This window comes from Corythoichthys intestinalis, chromosome 14, assembly GCF_030265065.1.
Source record: "Corythoichthys intestinalis isolate RoL2023-P3 chromosome 14, ASM3026506v1, whole genome shotgun sequence".
Lineage (NCBI taxonomy): Eukaryota > Metazoa > Chordata > Actinopteri > Syngnathiformes > Syngnathidae > Corythoichthys > Corythoichthys intestinalis.
This window is the reverse complement of record NC_080408.1, coordinates 8141181-8165847: the sequence shown is the minus strand read 5'-3', so window position 1 is coordinate 8165847 and position 24667 is coordinate 8141181. Positions and strand designations below refer to the sequence as shown.

At 39.7% G+C, this 24667-nt stretch overlaps 1 protein-coding gene across 3 annotated transcripts in view; it reads right to left on the bottom strand.

Annotated features, from left to right (window-relative positions):
* The window catches only part of LOC130929512 (dual specificity calcium/calmodulin-dependent 3',5'-cyclic nucleotide phosphodiesterase 1C), a 306205-nt gene that overhangs the window by 28781 nt on the left and 252757 nt on the right, over window positions 1-24667 (bottom strand). For all 3 annotated transcript variants that reach the window (XM_057856685.1, XM_057856687.1, XM_057856688.1), the window contains 3 exons: window positions 16025-16125; window positions 9313-9441; window positions 5929-6030 (listed from right to left, as the gene is read on the bottom strand). In XM_057856685.1, the coding sequence (XP_057712668.1) occupies window positions 5929-6030; window positions 9313-9441; window positions 16025-16125 (332 nt within the window). The remainder of the gene's footprint in view (window positions 1-5928; window positions 6031-9312; window positions 9442-16024; window positions 16126-24667) is intronic.

Sequence of the window (24667 nt, the reverse complement as noted above, 5' to 3'; positions counted from 1 at the left end):
TGAGGTGATGTGTTCGTTTAGCATCTGTGGGATGTGTTGTAAGTCCGACTGAGTGTAAAGTTGCCGCCACGTTTTGTGGCCAAGTTCACCGCGTGTGTGTTGAGAGGAGAACTTCCGGGTTGTTAATGTGCACGGCTGCACGCGCATCCGCGCCCGCCACCACCTTTGTATTTATTGCACTGTAAAATACCCTTGTGTGTTGTTGATTATTATTGTTTTTTTTTTTTTAACCTGTCCTGTTCAGCTGTTTGACACAGAGAATGGAAGTCTAAGTGCCCGGATAGTCTGAACAGTTTTAATGTTTCACATTGAGAGTCTGACATACTCCCATTGTGATCATTCAAAATACCTTTTTATTATGACAAAGCAGCGAACAGGAAGGGATTATGGGGGGACAGAAGAAAAGAAACACAAGAGAAGAAAGAAAAGAAACACATACACAAACAACAACAAGAAATACATTGAACATCTAGACTAATTACTAATATGCTGGTGCCATCGTCAGCGAGATGTATTTCCAGTTTACACCATGTGGGGGCTTATTGACCAGTGAAAGAGGGGGACGGGGGTGGGGGTGTCTATAAGCTAAGTGATTGAAAGGGGTAGAGTGTACACATATCAGTTCTGTGATCTAGAACCCAGTAATTGTGTGAATCTCTTATGAATGTAAGCCCGTTGGCGACCAACCCTACGCCGCCCCATCACCAATCCCGCCACCAGGACCCCCTACCCGAGCATGCCCTACCACATCCAGCAGCACGCGAGCCCCACCGGGCGCGCGACAGCTACGCAGACGGGCGGAGAAGCCGCTGTGTTGTTGATTATTGTGCCGTCAGTTTGCATTGTTTTACATTGGCACTGATATGCTGTTAACCATAACCCGAAATTCAGAAGTTTTGACATTAGGCTTAATCTTGGAGTTAGCGGGGTTAAATTGGTCGGTGGAGTTGATTTCAACAAATTCCAAGCAGTTTGTCAGATATTTCTTAGTTTCAGGGCTCCGGAGTGGCTAAGCTAGCGCGAAATTCTGACATTCCCCTTTAAATTCAATCATCGGAAAGTCAATTACATGTGATGACATTTTTCTGTTGTCATTCTTATGTTGAGGCGGCAAAGGGAGAAGATAGATTACTTTTAAAGTAACTTAGTTACTTTGCTAATGAAGTAATCAGTAAAGTAACTAGAATACTTTTTTGAGGCGTAATCAGTAATTAAATTACTTTTTCAAGGAATCTGTGACAACAGTGGTCATTTAAATCATAGGCTGCCATTAACGGTGCCTATGGAAGAGCAAATGGGACAGAATGAATTCTTTAAATACAGTTGTACCTCCACTCACAAACAGCTTTACAAACGGAATTTTCATGTTACGACACGCCTCAAGGGGAAAATATTGCTTCTTGAAACTTCAGGATACGAGAGGCAAAAATACAGTACGGGCTGCTTCTCGCAGCTCCCATAGTGTACTTAATATTGAACCGTTTGTTATGCCCTCTTCAATCCAAAACGCAAAAACATTCGATCCAAATGAAAAGCTCCCAAAATGTATTTTCCGAATTTATTTTTGTCGTCTCTTTCGCTAAAATGTCCGGCGCAGCTTTGCCTTGAATAAACAAACTCTGCCACTAGCAGCCCCCATCCTCCACTCCTCCCTCAAACTGCATGAAAGGTAGGAGCTGTGGCGCACGAGGATCATTGCTCGTGAGGAAAGACAGAAACTCAAGGAGGTGGCTTGTCGGCTTCAATATCGTACAGTTCCGTTGTTTAGCAACATTTTGGGTGAGCTGATATGCTATCCCCATTCGTAGATATTAAACTGTAAAATATGCTTGATTGTATGACCATTATAATCTGCGGGTTATACAAGTTTGCTCTCCCACAGCTATTATGAAGAATACAGTTTTAGCCCATAATCATATGCTTACATTTTTATTACCGGCAATTGCTCACATTCTGCTGATAAATAGATACACACATATGTTGATTCATCACACAACGTCTCAGTACTTTTCCACCAAGCTACTTCGAGTGCAAATGTGTGTTCAAAACAAAGTTATCTTGCTCGCTCAAGAGTGTGACTGTTAATTTAATCAATGAGTGTGACTGTTAATTTATTATTTATTATTTATTTAATTTAGTTACTTTATGTTGGTCTCCCCAAGTCCTCAATTTCTCGTCTCCAACTTGTTCAAAATGCTGCTGCTCGATTTTTAACAGATACACCTAGACGAGAACATATTACCCCCGTGCTATCATCGCTCCACTGGCTTCCAGTCCATTTTAGAATTGATTTTAAACTTTAACTGTTTGTTTTTAATTCTATTAATGGCCAGGCTCCTTCTTACTTATCAGAAATTTTAACCATCCGTAACTCTGGCAAGGACTCTTCGCTCTACCAGCCAACTTCATTTGCAAGTCCCGAGGTCCAAACTCAAACAGTGGGGAGACCGATCTTTTGCGGTTGCTGTTCCCAGGTTATGGAATAGTCTTCCTGAAATCCACACCATTACAAATTTGGGCCTTTTTTAAATCTCGTTCAAAGACACACCTTTTTAGACTCGCCTTTCCCCAAGATTAGTTTAGCCTGGTTTTATTTCTTTAGGGTTTTTAATGTTTTCGGATTTTATCTGTTTTATTGTTTTATTTGCTGTCTGACTTTAATCGTGATGCGTTGTTTTGTTTCTTTTTTCTTTTTTTCTTCCTAATGTCATTGTATAATACTTTCCTGCCTTTTATTTACTATGTGCCATGTTTGTCTTTGTTGTAAAGCACTTTGAGGACCTTTTGGGTTTTGTAAAGGGCTATATAAATAAATTTGATTTGATTTGATAAATTTAATCAATGACTAGAATAAGAAACTTGCCTGATCGAAACTGCCACGTTGGACAACAGTGTTGTAATTATATTCTGCCTAGCAACAAGCCCTCAATAAAAGTCAGCAGCGCAGGGAGCTCTGAGAGAGACTTCTATGAAACGCTCTTAGTCACGTTGCCCGATCTCAGACCTCTCCCCAAACTGCAGTTGGTAAAAGTCCACTCTCTGACTCCTGCCTCCTTGTGTCATGCCTTTGTCAACTCGCTCTGGGTCAACAGCGAAATTGAAGAAGGTGTTTTAGACCCAACATAAACAAACACTGCCTTTACAGATACATTCAACAAAGTCTGCCAATATATTGATGACGACTTGGCTGCTACGAATGACCCCGCTTTAACAACAGACAGGTTAAGACCGTGGGTCACAGAGAGCTAACTCACAGTTACATGATGAACAATGAGTTGCAAATTAAAAGCGCTGTACTTCAAACCCGTCCTGTTTATGAAAGTCGATTGTCAAATGCTAGTGTTGTGCAGTAATGAGCAGGCGTGACTTTTGTGGCGTTTGTTAACTTTTTAAAATGCCTGACAACACTCGCGCGCACACACTAGATATCAGCAAATAGCAACCTAGAAGTGCTACGTTAGATCCCCCCAAGTCCCATGCCATTGGCTGCAGCAGCCCAGAGTGATCATGGGACGTGCAGTCCATATACTACATCAATGAATCTAATGTGGTAAGCATACCTGCTAAGAGAGTAATAGCAATCAACAGTGTGCCCCGCCTCACTTTACAAAGAGTAAAGCTTGTTCCCAGCACTTTTATCCAAAATTTCTACAGATCAGTAAGAAGTAAGCACATACAGTGGGGCAAATAAGTATTTAGTCAACCACCAATTGTGCAAGTTCTCCTACTTGAAAAGATTAGAGAGGCCTGTAATTGTCAACATGGGTAAACCTCAACCATGAGAAACAGAATGTGGGAAAAAAAACAGAAAATCACATTGTTTGACTTTGAAATAATTTATTTCCAAATTAGAGTGGAAAATAAGTATTTGGTCACACACAAAAGAGCATGATTTCTGGCTGTCAAAGAGGTCTAACCTCTTCTAACGAGGTCTAACGAGATCTAACGAGGCTCCACTCGTTACCTGTGTTAACGGCACCTGTTTTACCTCATTATCGGTATAAAGGACACTTGTCCACAAGCTCAGTCAGTCACACTCCAAACTCCACTACGGCCAAGACCAAAGAGCTGTCGAAGGACACCAGAGACAAAATTGTAGACCTGCACCAGGCTGGGAAGACTGGATCTGCAATAGGTAAAACGCTTGGTGTAAAGAAATCAACTGTGGGAGCAAATATTAGAAAATGGAGGACATACAAGACCACTGATAATCTCCCTCGATCTGGGGCTCTATGCAAGATCTCACCCCGTGGTGTCAAAATGATAACAAGAGCGGTGAGCAAAAATCCCAGAACCACACGGGGGGACCTAGTGAATGACCTACAGAGAGCTGGGACCACAGTAACAAAGGCCACTATCACACAATGCGCCACCAGGGACTCAAATCCTGCACTGCCAGAGGTGTCCCCCTGCTGAAGCCAGTACATGTCCAGACCCGTCTGCGGTTCGCTAGAGAGCATTTGCAAGATCCAGAAGAGGACTGGGAGAATGTGTTATGGTCAGATGAAACCAAAATAGAACTTTTTGGGAGAAACACAGGTTCTTGTGTTTGGAGGAAAAAGAATACTGAATTGCATCCGAAGAACACCATACACACTGTGAAGCATGGGGGTGGAAACATCATGCTTTGGGGCTGTTTTTCTGCAAAAGGACCTGGATGACTGATCTTAGTAAAGGAAAGAATGAATGGGGCCATGTATCGAGAGATTTTGAGTGAAAATCTCCTTCCGTCAGCAAGGGCATTGAAGATGAGACGTGGCTGGGTCTTTCAGCATGACAATGATCCCAAACACACAGCCAGGGCAACAAAGGAGTGGCTTCTTAAGAAGCATTTCAAGGTCCTGGAGTGGCCTAGCCAGTCTCCAGATCTCAACCCCATAGAAAATCTGTGGAGGGAGTTGAAAGTCCGTGTTGCCCAACGACAGCCCCAAAACATCACTGCTCTAGAGGAGATCTGCATGGAGGAATGGGCCAAAATACCAGCAACAGTGTGTGAAAAGCTTGTGGAGAGTTACAGAAAACGTTTGGCCTCCGTTATTGCCAACAAAGGGTACATAACAAAGTATTGAGAAGGTATTGACCGAATACTTATTTTCCACCATGATTTGCAAATAATTTCTTTAAAAATCAAACACTGTGATTTTCTGTTTTTTTTTTTCCACATTCTGTCTGTCATGGTTGAGGTTTACCCATGTTGACAATTACAGGCCTCTCTAATATTTTCAAGTGGGAGAACTTGCACAATTAGTGGTTGACTAAATACTTATTTTCTCCACTGTAAATATTATGCAGTACAATGCATGTTTATATGATGGCATTGTTATTTTTGCTTGTTAGCAAAATAAAAAAAACATAAAAACACTTGTATTTTTTCTTTCAGAGCATTAAATGTATTATATCGAATCGAAAAATATGTCCCTCGTATCAAAAATCATACCAAACCATGACTCAACTGTATCGTTGCATCCCTAGTAGAGGTTTTCTTAGCCAAATGGATGCCAGGAAGATGCTAGGCAATAGCCAATAGCACAGCAGCTATATGTATGCTACGTATGTTCAGTAAACTTTGGGAGATGCGAGGAGCAGCCCATACTGTATTTTTGCCTCTCGTATCCTGAAATTTCTTTCTTAACAAGAGGCAATATTTTCCCGCTGTGGCGCGTCGTAACCTAAAAATTCTGTTTGTAGAGATGTTCGTAAGTAGAGGTTTATCTGTACTTGTTAAATTATGTCAGGGCTGATCATTACATTTGCAAAAAAATATTTAATGTTTGCTTTAGGCTACTAATTAGCTAACAGAAGGCTTGCGTGACCAACCTTCAGCCTGTAGCGTGCTATAGCACACGCGCGCTTGTTTAGGTGCAAATTCCAAATTCTTGCATTTCTTAACTAAATTCGGTAAGGTGGAAACAATTTTTCTCAACTGACCCCTCAGGCTGTTGCAGAAAGTTCTTCATAGCCTTCACCTGCTGGAAGTGGCAGGACATGTCGGTGGCCAGCACCATCTCCACCACCAGAGCACGCAGTTCTCTGGCAGAAGAAGACAAGAGAAAATGAATTGTCATACCTCTACACACCTAGGTGAAAAAAATTAAATAAATAAAAGGAATTAAAAGCTTGCTGGAGCAAAAAGCAGGCAGCCGGCACAGACTGCGAGAGCTATTTATATATGTCTTGCTTTGACAGGTCCGGGCTCATGCTATGAAAATTGGATTGGGGCTGTCTGCTTTAATGTATTATCACTGTTTCACTGAGTGCAGAACTGTTGGACCTTGAAAGCACTTGTCATTTTCCCATAGAACAAAAGGGGGGTTCACGATGAATGTGTATCGCGTTCACGAAGGTCACTAGCCTGAACTTTTGTTTCACTTTAGATTTTATTGAGTACAGTGCAGTGGCGATACCTCTAAGACTTTAAGGGAAGCTCGGCTTCCCCCAAAATGAAAAAATAAAATGTATACTGTAGTGTGTACACGTCATTGACTAAATATGCACTACAATGCACTCAATTTTTGTTCAGAATTTTCTCCTAGGTATTTAAGATTATACAGACTGTGTGCAACTCCAGATTAACAATTGTCACACTAAATGCCTCCCAAAATGTCCCCAACGTCAATCTTAGACAGTTTAGCCTCTTGGACTATGCCACTTTAACAGAAATTGTGTCAAAATTAAAGCCCACAACATGCTGCTTTGACATCCTTCCGTCAAACTTTTTCAAAACTGTTTTTCATTGCATAGCCCCAGACATACTTCAGATTATAAATACTTCTCTCCAAACAGGAGAGCTTCCACAGACTTTAAAAACTGCAGTAATAAAATCTCCCCTAAAAAAACTAATCTGGATGCCTCAACCATTAGTAATTACAGGCCAATATCAAATCTGACATTCCTGGGGGAAATTATCGAAAGGGTGCTTAGCTTATCAAAGTCCTAAATGATATTCGTCGGAATACCGATGCAGGCAAATCATCTGTTCTGCTACTATTGGATCTCTGCGCCGCATTCTACACGGTTGATCACAACATACTACTCAGCAGATTGGAACAGTGGGTAGGGCTTACTGACACTATTCTTCAGTGGTTCACATCCTATTTACATGATAGGGATTTCTTTGTGTCAATCGGAAACTATCAGTCAGAACGAACCAAATTCACGTGTGGAGTCCCTCAAGGGTCAATTCTTGGACCACTCTTGTTTAACATCTATATGCTTCCCTTAGCTCAGATTATGGAACAGTATGACATCTCCTATCACACCTATGCCGATGACACACAACGGAACATTTCTGTCTCCCCACATGATTATAGTCCCTTAGTCTCCCTGAGTAAATGCATTCATCAAATCAATGAATGGATGTGCCAGAATTTTCTCCAGTTAAATGTGGAGAAGACAGAAGTGATCATTTTTGGGTCAAAAAAGGAAAGGTCAAAGATAAGCAGGCACCTTAGCACAATGTCACTTACAGCTACAAATCAAGTAGGAAAACCTTGGCGTAATTATTGACTCAGACCTAAAATTTGATTGCCATCTAAAGTCCGTCACTAAATCTGCTTATTACCACCTAAAAAATATAGCCAGAATTAAGGGGCTTCTGACTCAACAAGACATGGAAAAACTTATGCATGCATTCATTTTCAGCAGATTGGACCATTGAAACGGTATATTTACGGGTCTTGATAAAAAAATCAGTTAGGAAGCTGCAGCTAGTACAGAATGCTGCTGCCAGAGTCCTCACAAATACAAGGAAGCTGGACCACATTACACCCGTTTCGAAATCGCTACACTGGCTTCCAGTGAGTCAAAGGATAGACTATAAAATACTACTGCTCGTCTACAAAACACTTAATGGCCTTGGACCAAAATACATGCTTGATTTGTTACATTCCTATGAGACAGATTCTAGACCCCTAAGGTCGTCTGGAACCGGTTTCCTGCATGTTCCAAGAACAAGAACCAAGCAGGGTGAGGCAGCATTTAGTCATTATGCTCCTCACCTCTGAAACAAGTTACCTGAACGTCTGAAGTATGCTCAAACTGTTAGCTCTTTTAAATCAGGGCTAAAAACGCTTTTGTTTAGCACTGCATATCCATAACTGTCTATATTTTTCAATCTACTTGCTTTCTATTCCTCTTGTGCTTATCTCCATTGCTGATTTCAATTATTATTATTAGTAGTAGTTTTTGTTTTATTTTTATTTATTTTATTCGATTTGTGATTAAATGCGATTTTTATGTATTATTTCATTTCCTATTTTGAATGTCTTGGTTTTTACGTTGTATTGATTTCAGTGTGATTTTTATGATCTTCATGTGATGTAAAGCACTTTGAATTGCCTTGTGTTGAATTGTGCTATATAAATAAATTTGCCTTGCCTTGCCTTATCACTGTTATGAAGCTACTTGCTTTTCATTCACAGTTCTTTAAACAGTGTGGACGCTGTGGTGTCTCCAGAGTTGAGAGTGCATTATTCCACTACAGCGAAACGAGACCAGTAATTGGCCAAAACCTGGGTTCATCCGGCCCATCGGATGCTGTGCATCTCTGAGGGTCGATGAGCAGTGGGTGGGGATCGGCTGGCCCGGACGCTTTGCTTCTCTGTATGATGATCTGTCTGAGGCTGAATCCCTTTTTGATTGACAGCGAAATGAGCAAATCAGTGATCTTGTCGGATTAACATCCAGAGGAGGCATTTTTCAATTTTTATTCCGATGTTCTTGTTAGGTTTTGTGTTTGTTTCCTCCTAGTGTGACTTGTCTCTGTGATGGTCACACACACTAACCACACTTCACATTCAGATATTCCTTTTCTCTTAAAATGTTCTGATTGGCTCTTTAAATCTTAATGTTCTTGGACAGAAGGTTTTATACTGTCGCGGAACTAGGCCGGGCCAGCGGTGTGGACCCAAAAGCAGGAAAACAAATGCGGAGCAAGGCAGGGAGGCAAGGCCAGTGAGATAAGATAGATACTGTTCTAATGGCATCTTTTTAAAACAACAAGCATAGCGATAACCTTTTGGACTACAAAGTATCGCGATATCTCACCTTTTCGAAATATTGTTACACCCCTATCGTGAACGTTTGGATTCCAGATGATGAGTACCTTTCTTTGACAATGGATGAATAAAGAAAAATATCTCCAAACTAAACTCTAAACCAAACAAGAGAATGTTAAAAAAAAAAAAAAAACTTGCCCTTTAAAAATAACAAAAAAACTTGGAAAACTTGCAAGCTGCAACACGAATAAATCAAGACATTACTGTATTTTATTTCCTTACTGCTGTCAACATGTTCTCTCTCCTTTCCACTGACCTCCAGTCATCCTTGGAGAGGTTGTACAGGATGTTCATCTCGTCGTCGTCCTGCAGAAGGCGGTAGGCCGCGCTCACGTGGTGGCTCTCCAACACTGAGCGGTCGTTGTAAAGGATAGCCGTGTCAGACCTGGGAAAAAGCCCAGTGAATAGTCCATTATGGCCTTTTATGAGTGTCGGCAGCCGCCTAATGTAGCCGCTTCTCATTTTAATCAGTATAATTAGAGAGATGGCTTTGATGAAATTTGAAAGCAATCTTAGCATTTTTGGTTGTTAGGGAATTTTATCGTCCAAGTGGAATTAGATCAGTCTAATGTTCCTATCAATGAGGTTAAATTGTGTGAAAGCATAATGGATTCATATTCAAGCCTAGTTTGCTGCCAAAATTGAAATCATTTTGTGATACCACACTGCATTACTGTAATGTCCCTGATTGTGGCTTATCTTGAGTCGAGTGGTTCATTTTTATTGTCGAGTTAATTCATGCATTTCTATTAGACAAGGTGGTTATTATTGATAAGGAGTGTGAGAAATAATTACAGACTATGTCAGTCATATGTGTAATGACTTCATGAGGCAACACTGAATAAATGTACCGGTAACTTCCTTTAGCGGTTATTTCTAATTAAATGATTGAATCTTGTCAAAGAGTATTCAAAAATCAATTATCAAGACACACTAATGAAATTGTGCTATAAAAAAAATAATTTCTACAATCTACAACGGTTTGCCTCTACATCCATAGACTTCACTACCAGTTGACAAGACCGCTCCCACAAACATAGCTCCACGCCTTCCCGTTGGGGGTCGACCCAGGCAGAGAGTTTGGCTTTAACTGTGATAAACTCAAACACACGCTGCGTTCAAATGCCGGGTTTAGATGGAAAAATGACAGATGTTTTAAATCAACTGAGCCACGTCACCCCACACTAGCATATTGTACTGCATATAAGCAGGCAGGGGTGTCTTAGGAGTGATTTGGTCGAGTATTCAAGGTAGTTATTAGGGTTGTTCCGATCATGTTTTTTTGCTCCCGATCCGGATCGTTTTAGTTTGAGTATCTGCCTATCCCGATATTTCCCAATCCGATTGCTTTTTTTTGCTCCCGATTCAATTCCAATCATTCCCGATAATTTTTCCCGATCATATACACTTTGGCAATTCATTAAGAAAAAAATGAATAAAACTCGGACGAATATATACATTCAACATACAGTACATAAGTACTGTATTTGTTTATTATGACAATAAATCCTCAAGATGGCATTTACATTATTAATATTCTTTCTGTGAGAGGGATCCACGGATAGAAAGACTTGTGACTTTGTATATTGTGACTAAATATTGCCATCTAGTGTATTTGTTGAGCTTTCAGTAAATGATACTGTAGCCATGCCCAAATGCATGATGGGATGTGGAACCACGACTGTGCGTAGTGCTACCAATTGATATATCTTCTCTGCGTTGGGAAAAAACATAAGGTGTTAAGAAAAAGATCAATTGCTACCTTGCTTCCCCACATTGCTTCCCATGATATTTCTAATCATTGGGAGAGGGATTGTAAGCCTTTAGCCAATTAAAAAAGGCTCCAAAGGATTTCAAAATTCACTCTACTCATTTTACGCTGCCTTTTATCCCTCTATATACGTAAAACGGCGCCGTTACAGATTGAGCGCGACAATGCGTGAATGGGTCGTGCAGCACATGCATTAATTGCGTTAAATATTTTAACGTGATACATTTTTTAAAAAATTAATTACCGCCTTTATCGGGATAATTTTGATAAACCTACCTTAAGCCTAAACTAAAGACTCTGGATGAGTGTAGCATATTATGTCTGTAACGTTAAATACAATTACAAAACGATTTAATGAAAAATATATATATATTAAAAAAGGCATGGCCAATATTTTTTTGCAGATTCCGATACTTTGAAAATCACGTGATCGGACCCGATCGATCGGGACATCTCTAGTAGTTATCATGTGAAATATACCCATACATGCACTTTGAAACATTAAAAAAAAAAAAAAAGCACGGAAAAAATTAGCGCAACTTTAGCTCGAAATATTTACGTAAAATGAATGGTAACTGCCCGTTTTTTGCATTTAACCAAAAATCTAGACTGTTCTATGTTCATATCTATAGAAATTCTGGGATGTACACATTTTTTTAGAAGAATTTTCAACTTAAAAAGCTCTTTGTTTTGTGACGGCCGCCACGTTGGATTACACAATAGCGTATTTTTAGCTTGAAATATTTGCGTGAAATTTTTGCTTTTAATCAAGAATGTAGACTGTTTTACGTTCGAATCATTAGAATTTCCTCGATTTAAGCATTTATTTACAAGAATTTTCAACTTACAGAGCTCGTTTTGTGATGGCCGCCATGTTGTATCCATACACAGTAGCCTTTACAGTCAAATGATCAGGCAACTTTTGGGGCAAAAACAGTAGTAATTAAGACATTTCTGCATCCAAATTTTTGGGCTTTTACGCGTTTTATTTTATGTAACATTTCAATCTAAAAACAACAAGGGCCAGATAGCCGGCAAGATGTGCTGAGGGAATAGTAACATCGGAATTCAACCTAAATAAATTGTGACTGTAGATAGAAAATGCTAATTTTGCTTTTGTTGAGTAATCTGTATGCTTTCCTCAAGTATTAAGTTTCTGATGTGAAAATTTATTAGCTGTTGAAAACTTGCACTAAATAAAAAACAAAAATTAAGGCAAAAACTTATATATGTTAAATATTACGATTGATCCTGATTTTTGTGCATCTCGCGTAAAATTAGACAACTTTAAAGTCATTTTAAGTTATATTATACTTGTGTTAAAAAATATATATATATTTTTTTATAATAATAGGGCTGTTAAAATTATCGCGTTAACGGGCGGTAATTAATTTTTTAAAATTAATCACGTTAAAATATTTGACGCAATAAACGCTCATGCCCCGCTCAAACAGATTAAAATGACAGAACAGTGTAATGTACACTTGCTACTTGTGTTTTCTGGAGTTTTGGCATTGTGGGTTAGGCTACTAGTTTATTTTTTGATTGAAAATTTTACAAATTTTATTAAAAAGAAAACATTAAGAGGGGTTTTAATATCAAATTTCTATAACTTGTACTTACATTTATCTTTTAAGAACTACAAGTCTTTCTATCCGTTGATCGCTTTAACAGAATGTTAATCATGTTAATGCCATCTTGTTGATTTGTTGTTATAATAAACAAATACAGTACTTATGTAGCGTATGTTGAATGTATATATCCGTCTTGTGTCTTATCTTTCCATTATAAACAATAATTTACAGAAAAATACGGCATATTTTATAGATGGTTTGAACTGCGATTAATTAATTTTTAATCTGTAATTAACTAAATTAAAAATTATAATCGTTTGACATGCCTAAATAATAATAAATTCGGGAAAACAACTTTGAATTTTTTAATGTCGCTGCTCATGGAGACTCATACATGCCTAAGAGAGGTGCCTGTTTTGCTCTTAGGTCGCTAGCGGCTTTGGTTTTAAAAATATTTGAATTTAACTTTTTGAAAATAGGCCCCCCACGGATCGGCCCCGAGAACCGTGTCCCGTCAACTGATAGTCAAGTCCGATGATGTAGTCACAGGCAGAAGGCATATGACTCAATATAAAACAGTAGTTGAGACTCCTTGACTTTATTGTGCTGCGGGTCACAATGCGAAATCGAAAGTGGGTCAGAGGAGGAAGTAAGTCCCGAAGAACATGATTCCTGGGAGATTTTACCATAAAAGTTCAAACAGGAGGCAGAAATTCACAGCCCATCCCTCCTCCCGCATCCCAGCAAAGGAGCCATCGTCACCCCCCCCGGGATCCAGTGTGGTCCCTCGGGCCACTCGCGCCCCCATCAACCGGCTTTCAGGGATGGGAAGAGGGGACGCACCACCAACCTCACTCCCACCCGCACCCGTCTGCCCATCCTGCCCATGAGCCGCAGCCCCCCAAACGGCACAGCACGCCACGGGACCCCAAACGGCCCACATAGCCCAGGGCAAGGCAGGGTCCCCCGCCGGAGCAGGCGGCACCCAGCCGATACACCGGCGTCCAGCCAGCGACCAGCGACGGAACGCAGGGCGGATACCCAGGCAGAGAGGAGATGGGAAGGCGGAATCGGAGAACGCCGAGGAGCTGCCTTGGGGCGACGTGAGATCGGAGCCCTGACCTCCCCCTACTCCCGCGGCTGGCAGCCCAGGCAGAGAAGAGGCCACGCCCCGTGAGCTGTGCCATAGAGAGAAAGTGTGGGACCCACCTCCCACCTTATTTCTGTGGCTGCCAGGTCCCCGGCTGGCAGCCATTACCCAGCACCGTGATGGGTTTGTGTGGGGAGGGTAGTGCAATGTATGCATTAAAATAGGAGAGCTCGACTTGGGGCAGTGGGACCGCTGCAAGGAAATTCTACCCAGCCGCCGGTCCCACTGTCCCTTGCTGGAGCTCCCCCATGGAGTAAGGGTCCCAGCTCTTTTCAGGTCAGTGACCATCTCCTGTCGTGTAGTTCTGGGCTGATTCCTCACCTTTCTTAGGATCACTGAGACCCCACGAGGTGATATCTTACATGGGGCTCCACTCCAATTGAGATTGACCGCCATGTTTAACTTCTTTCATTATCTGGGTCTGTAAAAAAAGACCCAGATTGTGTTATTCTGTTTTTTTTTTTTTTTTTTTTTTTTTTTGAATGGGATTTCGTTCGGCGTGCCGCGCAGCCCAAACTGCTACACCGCTCGGCACCGTTCAAGTATCGACACGTTCGGAATTTTTGCGCGAGGCAGGGCTCCGAAAAACTTTCCGTTGCGCCACAAACGGCAATTTTCAGAGAGAAAAAAAAAAAATCCATTTTCAAAACTTATCTCGTCCTACAATTTTTGACCAAATTACATAATTTAGGTATAAAAAATTCCGGGACGGGGAGGGGCATAAAAGTTGTATACAGAATTTGGAAAAAATTTACGGTTCCCCTGAAATTTGACAAAAACTTGCCCATTCATTTTTAATGAGAAAAAAAAAAAAAAAAAAGAGTTTCAAAATGTATCTAGTCCTACAATTTTTGACCAAATCACACAATTTGGGCATAAAAAATTACAGGAGGGTGAGAGGCATAAAAGTTACACACACAGATTTTGGAACAGATTTACGTTTCCCCGGAAATTTGCCAAAAACTTGCCCATTCATTTTTAATGGTAAAAAAGAAAAGTTTCAAAATGTATGTAGTCCTTCAATTTTTGACCAAAACACACAATTTGGGCATCAAAAATTTCGGTACGGCGAGGGGCATCGAAGTCACAAAGAGAATTTTTGGGAAAAAATGTACGGTTTCCCGGAAATATGACAAAAACTTGCCCATTCATTTTTAATGGGAAACAAAAAAAAGTTTCAAAATGTATCTAGTTTCTAATGATTGCTGCAACAGTGGACCTTTTTTCACCAAGCTGCTCGGCCATTGCTCCGTAGCCCTTTCCAGCCTTGTGGACGTGAACAATTTTGTCTCTGATGTTTTTGGACAGCTCTTTGGTCTTGACCATGTTATACTTACTGATTGTATGGGATGGACAGGTGTCTTTATGCAGCTATCGACCTCAAACAAGTGCATCTGATTCAAGATAATACATGGAGTGGAGGTGGACCTTTAATAGGGGCATAAAATTTATACACAGATTTTGGAACAGATTTACGGTTCCCCGGAAATTTGCCAAAAAATTGCCCATTCATTCTTAATGGGAAAAAAGAAAAGTTTCAAAATGTATGTAGTCCTTCAATTTTTGACCAAAACACATAATTTGGGCATCAAAAATTCCGGGACGGCGAGGTGCATAGAAGTCACAGAGAGAATTTTTTTGGAAAAAATGTACGGTTTACTGGAAATTTGACAAAAACTTGCCCATTCATTTTTAATGGTAAACAAAAAAAAGTTTTAAAATGTATCAAGTTTTTTAATGATTGCTCCAACAGTGGACCTTTTTTTCACCAAGCTGCTTGGCCATTGCGCCGTAGACCTTTCCAGCCTTGTGGACGTGAACAATTTTGTCTCTGATGTTTTTGGACAGCTCTTTGGTCTTGACCATGTTATACTTACTGATTGTATGGGGTGGACAGGTGTCTTTATGCAGCTATCGACCTCAAACAAGTGCATCTCATACAAGATAATACATGGAGTGGAGGTGGACCTTTAATAGGCGGACTAACAGGTCTTTCAGGGTCAGAATTCAAGCTAATAGTTTTTCATATACTTATTAGCAGCTGTATCACACAAATAAATTGCTAAAAAAAATCATGCATTGAGATATCTGGGTTTTTTTCTTTTTAGATCTCACAGTTGACATGCACCTACAATGAAAATTTCAGACCCCTCCATGATTTCTAAGTTGGAGAACTTGCAAAATAGCAGGGTGTTCAAATACCTATTTTGTCCACTGTATATAGCGGAAAGGTAAATATTGCGCTATAATATGGTAAATATAGCAAGCACATTCCTTTGAAAGTCCTCTCATAACCCAACACAGTGAAATAATTCTATTTTTAAGACTGTGAAGTTCTATTTTGTCTCTTGTCCTTCCTCTCATTTATTTCTGCAACAGTGCCCTAGTGCGTAAAGCCCCCTCCCGCCTTTGTAAATGAGGGCATCGATCTTCGAGTCAAGAGCTGAGCGCTTTTGATTTTATGATCCATTACCTTGTCTGAATGTGGAAGTTGTTTGTGGTCCCCGTGTGCTCATAGTCGTGCACTGCCGCGGCAAAGATCATGGCAAAGATCTCCAGCTCAGTTAACCAGTGCTGGGTGGGAGGGGGGGTTCAAATGAAGACAACAAAAGGAGGATGATACAATTGAAAAGGGCATCCATGGATGAGAAAGAATGCACAGAGGAGAGGATAATAGACAGGAATTAAGTGATGAGAAATGGAAAGGCAGGGAATGGAAAAGAGGGGTTGCATGGAAGATTGCATTACCAAGATGTGTAGGAGGGATTACATTATGTTTGGGATGAATGGAAAAAATGGGGGATGGGGAGAAAGAGGAGAGCAAAAAGCAAAGTTTAGAAAAGACAAGTTAAACACGAAGTGTCAATTTTACATTCTGTTGAAGGGACAAGCTGAAAATACACATCTTGCATTTTTTTCTGTAAACTTGTTCATACAAAGTCATGTGGTTATACAACAGCAACTTTTTAAAAGAGATTAATTTCTTAAAAGGGTGACTCGCCTTAACTCATTGGCTGCAACTCGGGTTGCCAACAGTCCCTTGAAAAACCGAATTGTCCCATATTCAGTGTTGCCAACTCCCCAGTAAAGAAAGTAGCTATTGGCTGTCTTAAAAATTGGTTGAAGTCGTGAGATGACGTAATCACCTAATTTACATAGTTGTAAATTTGCATGTAATTGTAATGGATGCTGTAGGAGAGCAGAATAACGCCATTGCAGAAGCAAAAAGTAAGTACCCGCACCCCCCCCCCCCACACAAAAAAAACAAGTCGCTACATTTGTTGCTAGTTGCTTTTGACAAAAAGAGTCGCCAGATTTCGCATGAAAGTCGCCAAGTTGGCAACACTGCCCGTATTCAGAAACAAAAATACAACCCCTAGCAAAAAGTATGGAATCACCAGTCTCGGACGAGCACTCACTCAGACATTTTATCATGTAGAACAAACTCAGATGTGGTGGTCAGTAAATGTTAATTTTATAGAGCAAGTGCAAGGAAATATATATATGGAATCACTCCATTCTGAGGAAATAATATTGAAACATTAGAAACAAAGAAATAACAATCAAAACACATTTTTGGTATTTAATAGCACCACCTCTGACTTTTATGACAGCATGCAGTCTCTGAGGCATGGACTTGATGAGTATTCTTCATCAATTTGGTGCCAACTCTCTTTGATTGCAGTTGCCAGATCGTCCTTGCAGGTTGGAGCATTGCTGTGGACATTTTTATTCAATTTCCACCACAGGTTTTCAATAGGGTTGAGATCTGGGCTATTTGCAGGCAATGACATTGACTGGATGAGTCTTTCTCCAAGGAATGCTTTAACAGTTTTAGCTCTGTGGCATGATGCATTGTCATCTTGGAAAATGACAAACATATTTTCAATGGCGTACCGCAAGCAACACGTCACTTCCGCTCATTAATATTCATGACATTAGCTACTGTTGCTAAGTAAGGACAAGCCACCGTTTGTCCCTAATAGGAAATTAATGGAAATCGTGTACGAAGGAGATGTTTACAGAGTTAAACCTACCAATTCTCTCCGAAAATGATGTGCCTAGTGCCAAATTCACTGGCAAAGATGTGGAAGAACATAAAAATGTTCAGTTAAAGAGATGGCTTTCGTGTCGAAGGCTGAAAAAGACGAAAAAAAACGAGCCGACCTAAGCATAGCTTTAGCTTTTTCATCGACGCGACTGACAATGACATTCTCCTGTTTCAACAAGCTATCCTTTACCATCAGCCCTGTCTTTCTTATATATCCTCTGGTTGTCCTACATCTCTTACCGGTCTTGGGGGTAATTTAGTTAGCTTTGTGTAGCGATCGCAAATGCTACTCAGTGACAGCCAACGAACACTTTTAATTTTTTCATTGATAACACATCTTAATCCTATAATTTATTTACACTTCCCCCTTACTAAAGTTGTTTTTTATATATATACAGAAACGGTAACAGTGGCAGTCAGATACCATTGTAATTCTTTTCAGGTTATTCATTGTCAGACAGAAGCAGTACGGCACAACGTTACGCTAAAAAAATAAGTTCAAAATATAAAAATGGCTTACCTCTTTGTCCTCTGAAAGACCATGCCAACCCAACATAAAGTTTACTGCATATGAAACGTGAATGGATTCGCCGAGCTGGTGTTGAAGTCCGCGCAAGTTGATTCGGTCTTCACATTTTTTCCTCTCGAGTTTTTGGTTTCCGGAAACGTATGAAGAAAACATGTGTCGTAATGTCTAGAGTCGTTTCTACAAGTTCCAAAAAAGCAATGCGTGATCGGCATGTTCGTTTTTGAAAGATTACCGGAGAAAAGTAGCACTTTTTACGTTGGGTCTATGCGAGGGCGGGTCTATAATGTCCCACTTCGGCTTTACTTCCGCTTTACGATGCGACGTCACGGTCTAAAAATAGCCTGCGTGCGGTACGCCATTGAAGGGATAAGAAAGCAGTCTAAAACTTCAATATAAACTTGTACATTTATTGAAGATTTAACCACAGCCATCTCCCCAGTGCCTTTGCCTGACATGCAGCCCCATAGCATCAAACACTGAGGGAATTTTGATGTCTTCTTCAGCAGTCATCTTTGTAAATCTCACTGGAACAGCACCAAACCAAAGTTCCAGCATCATCACCTTTTCCAATGCAGATTCTTGACTCTTGACAAGGTTTCTGCATCGCGACATTTGTTATACCACCATGTTTTACCCATAAAATCCCCATAAATATAGCTGTGGCCATTCACAGCTCTGTCTTGACACTCAGTGATACATGCTACATGGAGTTTTTGGATCGAAACAAGGTAAGTACGCGATAATAGCTCGTTAAAGTCGTGGCGTCTTTAATTCGGCTCTTTCATGCTCTCATCTCCAGATAGGGTTTCGCTGTTTTAATTTTTTGTTTGTGTTTTTAAATGCCCTCCTGTTAAAAAAATGTCTTCCCCCAGAAAATTGATATTTTAAGCTTTCCAATTATGTATCACACACGCATATCGGACAATTTTGAAAGTTGGCCATTTTGGGGGTCTCAGAGCAGAACTTCAAGTCACCTGAGTGTTTTCCGCCATATACAATCACAACTTATTTAGCTTGAATTATAATGTCACTATTGTCTCAGCCCGTCTTGCTGGCTATCTGGCCCTCGTCGTTTTTAGATTGAAATGTTACAAAAAAATAAAGTAGGTAAAAGCCAAATTTGTTTTTTCTACGGATGCAGAAATGTTTATATTACTAGTTTCTTGCACAAAAACGGGCAGTTGGCCGAAAGTTAGCTGATTATTTGAATGTAAAGTGTATATAGCGCTATTGTGTATAGATACAAAATCCAAGATAATCCAGATCCAGATAATCACCATATTTTCAAGGATCAATAGCAATATTTAACAAATCATAGCAAGTTTTTGCCATAAATAGCAACTTAAATGTCATGTGTAGAGATAAAAAAAATCCAACATGTTGGCCGTCACAAAACAAAGAGCTTTTTAAGTTGAAAATTATTGTAAGTAAATGCGTAAATCCCAAAATTTCTATAGATATGAACGTAAAACAGTCTACAATCTTGGTTATAAGCAAAAAACCCGGCAGTTATCATTCATTTTACGTAAATATTCCAAGCTAAAGTTACGCTCCATTCATTTATTTTTTTTCACAACGTGTCAAATTGCATGCATGGTGCTATTTTGCATAACAATTACCTTTAATCCTCGACCAAATCTCTCTTTCGAGACACTCTTGCCTGCTTGTTTGCACAAAAAATTTTATCCTGTTTCCACTTAAATTTGGCGTTAGATAGCAGCGTGTGTAGAGTTTATCGCAGTGAAAACCACCTCGACGCTCTGCCTGGTCCGGCCCTCTACTGGAAGCCATGGTGCAATGTCTGTAGGGTTTGAGTAAAATTAAAGTACTGCATTGGCCCGAATGTAAGACAGTGTTTTTTGCATTGAAATAAGACTGAAAAAGTAGGGGTCGTCTTATATTCGCGGTCTAGACATAATACCCATCCACGACGCTAGATGGCGCCAGATATCATTGAAGCAATGTTCTGTCATGAGAGATCTCAGCTAGTCTCAAGTTTAACCAGTTTGGATTATTTTATTGCAATGTTTTTCCTTATTCAGATTTGCTTCAAGACTACAGTTACAGTTAAGACTTCACTTTGATGGTTAATGCAATTATTGCAATTTTGTTGTTTTATCACAATAGATTGGTTTATTTACATTTCAAAAAGCAGAAGCCATTCATTTACGATGATTGCAATTTAGTTTACATCTATAAATGTTCAGATATTAAGATTTGAATGAGACAAAAGAACCATTTCATTTGTTTCAGATGTATTGCAATTATTTTCTGTATAAAAATTAATTTGGTGTTCAAAAAGTTTTTTTCAAACTTGAGTGTTGAAAAAGAGGGGGTCGTCTTATTATCAGGGCCGTCTTATGTTCGGGCCAATACGGTATTAAAAAAAAAAAACAAAAAAAAAAAAACAAAGAAAACTTTTCAAATACAAAAAAAAAAGTAATTCAAGGGTGACGGTTATCGGGCCAGCCAATGAGGTGTCCCTTATTGTTTTTCAGGGAGTTGGCAACCCTACCTGCTACTGACGACGATATACGTCCAATCATTAAAATGATCCCTGCCAGCCTCTACCATTACAATTGGATTGTACGTCTACTGACATGAATGGCGCTGAAAATAAAAATGTTAAACCATAAAAACATTGCATTTTCACTCATGGAACAGCTCTTCATCACCCAGCCATTGACTTATACAGTACCTTGCAAAAGTATTCGTCCCCCTTGAATCTTGCAACCTTTCGCCACATTTCAGGCTTCAAACATAAAGATATGAAATTTAATTTTTTTGTCAAGAATCAACAACAAGTGGGACACAATCGTGAAGTGGAACAACATTTATTGGATAATTTAAACTTTTTTAACAAATAAAAAACTGAATAGTGGGGCGTGCAATATTATTCGGGCCCTTTACTTTCAGTGCAGCAAACTCACTCCAGAAGTTCAGTGAGGATCTCTGAATGATCCAATGTTGTCCTAAATGACCGCTGATGATAAATAAATCCACCTGTGTGCAATCAAGTCTCCGTATAAATGCACCTGCTCTGTGATAGTCTCAGGGTTCTGTTTAAAGTGCAGAGAGCATTATGAAAACCAAGGAACACACCAGGCAGGTCCGAGATACAGTTGTGGAGAAGTTTAAAGCCGGATTTGGATACAAAAAGATTTCCCAAGCTTTAAACATCTCAAGGAGCACTGTGCAAGCCATCATATTGAAATGGAAGGAGCATCAGACCACTGCAAATCTACCAAGACCCGGCCGTCCTTCCAAACTTTCTTCTCAAACAAGGAGAAAACTGATCAGAGATGCAGCCAAGAGGCCCATGATCACTCTGGATGAACTGCAGAGATCTACAGCTGAGGTGGGAGAGTCTGTCCATAGAACAACAATCAGTCGTACATTGCACAAATCTGGCCTTTATGGAAGAGTGGCAAGAAGAAAGCCATTTCTCAGAGATATCCATAAAAAGTCTCGTTCAAAGTTTGCCACAAGCCACCTGGGAGACACACCAAACATGTGGAAGAAGGTGCTCTGGTCAGATGAAACCAAAATTGAACTTTTTGGCCACAATGCAAAACGATGTGTTTGGCGTAAAAGCAACACAGCTCATCACCCTGAACACACCATCCCCACTGTCAAACATGGTGGTGGCAGCATCATGGTTTGGGACTACTTTTCTTCAGCAGGGACAGGGAGGATGGTTAAAATTGATGGGAAGATGGATGCAGCCAAATACAGGAACATTCTGGAAGAAAACCTGTTGGTATCTGCACAAGACCTGAGACTGGGACGGAGATTTATCTTCCAACAGGACAATGATCCAAAACATAAAGCCAAATCTACAATGGAATGGTTCAAAAATAAACGTATCCAGGTGTTAGAATGGCCAAATCAAAGTCCAGACCTGAATCCAATCGAGAACCTGTGGAAAGAGCTGAAGACTGCTGTTCACAAACACTCTCCATCCAACCTCACTGAGCTTGAGCTGTTTTGCAAGGAAGAATGGGCAACAATGTCAGTCTCTCGATGTGCAAAACTGATAGAAACATACCCCAAGCGACTTGCAGCTGTAATTGGAGCAAAAGGTGGCGCTACAAAGTATTAATGCAAGGGGGCCGAATAATATTGCACGCCCCACTTTTCAGTTTTTTATTTGTTAAAAAAGTTTAAATTATCCAATAAATTTTGTTCCACTTCACGATTGTGTCCCACTTGTTGTTGATTCTTGACAAAAAAATTAAAATTTTATATCTTTATGTTTGAAGCCTGAAATGTGGCGAAAGGTTGCAAGGTTCAAGGGGGCCGAATACTTTTGCAAGGCACTGTATTTGTCAAATTGTGAAACAGATCGCTGTTTGTGTTGTATGCAGTGCACACATCGGTAAACACAAATACCTCCCATAATGGCCCAGCGCCCACGCCATTGCATGTTGCCAATGGAGCTGTGCTAAGATTTTATCTCTGACATAAAAGTGCTTTATGTACTAGTATTTCAAAACTGCAACCTCACTCTTCGATCGCCAGCTCACAAAAAATTTCACCTCATTAATTTTCATTTCAACTTAACGGTTCGCAACACACTTCCGAGACCAAGTATGTTTACACAAGCTATTAAAAACTCAGTTTGACGTATATTTCACCTTAAAAACAATGGCTTAATTAGCATATTGAAAGGAAAGCAAAGGAAACACACAAACACTATAGAACTATTATGCATATAATTCATCATTACTACATAGCATTTTCATTCCCGCACACATACATTTAAGAGGAGGGAACAAAATGGTCAATACGTTCCTCAGTGCACTTGCTTTATGAATGACCTGTTGATTGTTGTTTTAATGGAGTCTGGAGGGCGTGCGGAATGACAAATGTCCTTTACGCAGCTCTCCCAGGAGCACCATGGTCACGGCAGTAATGTGCTTTTCAGTGTGAGGCACAGCCTGTGGAAAAGGTAGCATGTCGCCGGCTGTCACGGCCATCCATTTAAATGTGATTAAAGAAAAACACTGTGAAAGCAAGGGGTGACTGGATATAATCTGGGTGTGTGGAAAGTCTTGTGCTGTTTTTTTTGTTGTTTTTGGGGGGCTCTAGGTGGAGGAAAATGTAAAAAGGTCAAGTGGATTTGTTCCAACTTCGACATGGATGACTTTAATGCTTTAAAGTGAATTTGCTCACATTCCTTGTTTGCATACTTGTATGTACTGTAATACCAAAATGTACATTTAATTACATACAGTTTGTATATGGACCTTTTTGGAACTTACAGTGGTATGAAAAAGTATCTGAACCTTTTGGAATTTGTCACAATTCTGCATAAAATCCCCATCAAATCTGATCTGATATTTGTCAAAATCACACAGATGAAAAAACAGTGTCTGCTTTAACTAAAACCACCCAAACATTTATAGTAGGGCTGTCAAAATTATCGCGTTAACAGGCGGTAATTAATTTTTTAAATTAATCAAGTTATAATATTTGACGCAATTAACGCACATGCATCGCTCAGATTAAAATGACAGCAGTGTAATGTCCGCTTGTTACTTGTTTTTTGTTGTTTGGCGCCCTCTGCTGGCGCTTGGGTCCAAATGATTTTATGGGTTTGGGGAGTGAGCTTGGTGTCATGACATCAACAATGACGAGCTACTAGTTTATTTTTTGATTGAAAATTTTACAAATTTTAATAAAACGAAAACATTAAGAGGGGTTTTAATATAAAATTTCTATAACTAGTACCAGCATTTATCTTTTAAGAAGTACAAGTTTTTCTATCCATGGATCTCTTTAAGAGAATGTTAATAATGTTAATGCCATCTTGTTGATTTATTGTTATAATAAACAAATACAGTACTTATGTACCGTATGTTGAATGTATATATCCGTCTTGTGTCTTATCTTTTCGTTCCAACAATAATTTACAGAAAAATATGGCATATTTTATAGATGGTTTGAATTGCGATTGATTATGATTAATTAATTTTCAAGCTGTAATTAACTCGATTAAAAATTTTAATCGTTTGACAGCCCTAATTTATAGGTGTTCATTTTTGAATGAGGATAGTATGCAAACAAGGCAGAAGTGGGGAAAAAGGAAGGGAACCATCACATTTAATATTTTGTGGCCTCCCCTTTGGCAGCAATAACTTCAACCAGACACTTCCTGTAGCTGCAGGTCAGTCTGGCACATCGATCAGGACTAATCTTGGCCCATTCTTCTTGACAAAACTGTTGTAGTTCAATCAGATTTTTGGGATGTCTGACATCAATTGATGTCTTTAGGTCATGCCACAGCATCTCAATGGGGTTCAAGTCTGGACTTTGACTTGGGAACTCCAGCCCGTGTATTTTGTTCTTTTGAAACCATTCTGAAGTTGATTTATTTCTGTGTTTTGGATCATTGTCTTGTTGCAGCATCCATCCTATTTTTAGCTTCAACTGTCTGACAGCCGGCCTCAGGTTTTCCTGCAAAATATCCTGATAAACTTTTGAATTCATTCTTCCATTACTGATTGCAAGTTGTCCAGGCCCTGAGGCAGCAT